This window comes from Protobothrops mucrosquamatus, unplaced genomic scaffold, assembly GCF_001527695.2.
Source record: "Protobothrops mucrosquamatus isolate PMUCROS unplaced genomic scaffold, P.Mucros_1.0 scaffold550, whole genome shotgun sequence".
In the NCBI taxonomy this organism is placed as follows: domain Eukaryota; kingdom Metazoa; phylum Chordata; class Lepidosauria; order Squamata; family Viperidae; genus Protobothrops; species Protobothrops mucrosquamatus.
Window position 1 is genome coordinate 111,041 of NW_015386854.1, and position 1,161 is coordinate 112,201.

The 1,161-nt window shown below is 38.2% G+C and overlaps 1 protein-coding gene across 1 annotated transcript; it reads left to right on the top strand.

Annotated features, from left to right (window-relative positions):
- LOC107288479 (olfactory receptor 13G1-like) lies at positions 1-921 on the top strand. Its single transcript, XM_015817101.1, has one exon. The coding sequence runs from the start codon at positions 1-3 to the stop codon at positions 919-921; it is 921 nt and encodes a 306-aa protein (XP_015672587.1).
- Positions 922-1,161: the final 240 nt, after the last annotated feature.

Consider the following 1,161-nt stretch of genomic DNA (forward strand, 5'->3'; position numbering starts at 1 on the left):
ATGAGGAACAAAAGTTGTGTGACCACTTTCATGATGATGGGTCTCTCTGAAAAGCCTAAGCTGCAGTTGATACTCTTCATTCTGTTCCTTGCTGTTTATATTGTTGCCCTAATTGGAAATCTTGCCATCATTGCTGCTATCATTTCCTATCCTAAACTTCACAGGCCAATGTATTTCTTCCTCTTCCACTTGGCTGTGGTAGACATAATCTGCACTTCTGCCATTATTCCCAAGATGCTAGGAAATATAGCAACCTTCAGCAAGGGTATCTCCTACTCTGGCTGTATAGTTCAACTCTATTCCTTCACCTGGTGTTTGGGAGCTGAGATGGTCCTCTTCACCATCATGGCTTATGATCGCTATGTGGCCATATGTCATCCTCTACATTATGCCATCATGATGAGCAAGAAAGTATGCATGGCACTATCTACAGTGGTGATTCTTATAGCTATTAGTAACTCATGGGTGCATACTGGTCTGATTATGAGGCTCACCTTCTGTGGTCCCAATGGTATCAACCACTTCTTTTGTGAGATTCCTCCACTTCTGGCTCTCTCCTGCAGTCCAGTAAGATTAAATGAAGTCTGGGTCTTCACAGCAGACATCTTTCTAGCTATGGGAAACTTCTTGCTAACATGCCTATCTTACTGCTTCATTGTTAGAACAATCCTTAAAATCAAGACATCTGAGGGAAAGAAAAAGGCCTTCTCCACGTGTTCATCTCACCTTATTGTTGTGACCTTGTATTACTCTACTGTCATTTATACTTATATACGTCCAGCTTCCAGCTATAACTTTGAAAGAGATAAAGCAGTTGCTGCCCTATACACATTGGTTACACCAGTTTTAAATCCCATAGTTTATTCTCTGAGAAATAATGATGTCAAGGCAGCTCTTAAAAAAGTTTTCTTTATAACATGAGTTAGATAATCAAGTCTCTCCATGTTCTTTCACCAGAAATTCAGTGTTATATTTTGAGTTTTCATTCTTTGCTTTGATTTGTTTTAAGGATGGTACTAATTGTAAATGTGAATGTACAATATTTATTACTTGTTTATCAAACACTTTATGATTTGTAGTTCAATGAATGAACTAACCCTATTTCAAAGTACTTTTCCAGATGAGATGAAATAGGAGCTTTTTCTCTACAGTATTTGGTGT

Bases quoted from the DNA above. Each gene is read 5' to 3' on its own strand.
- LOC107288479 (XM_015817101.1), top strand. From the start codon at position 1: ATGAGGAACAAAAGTTGTGTGACCACTTTCATGATGATGGGTCTCTCT.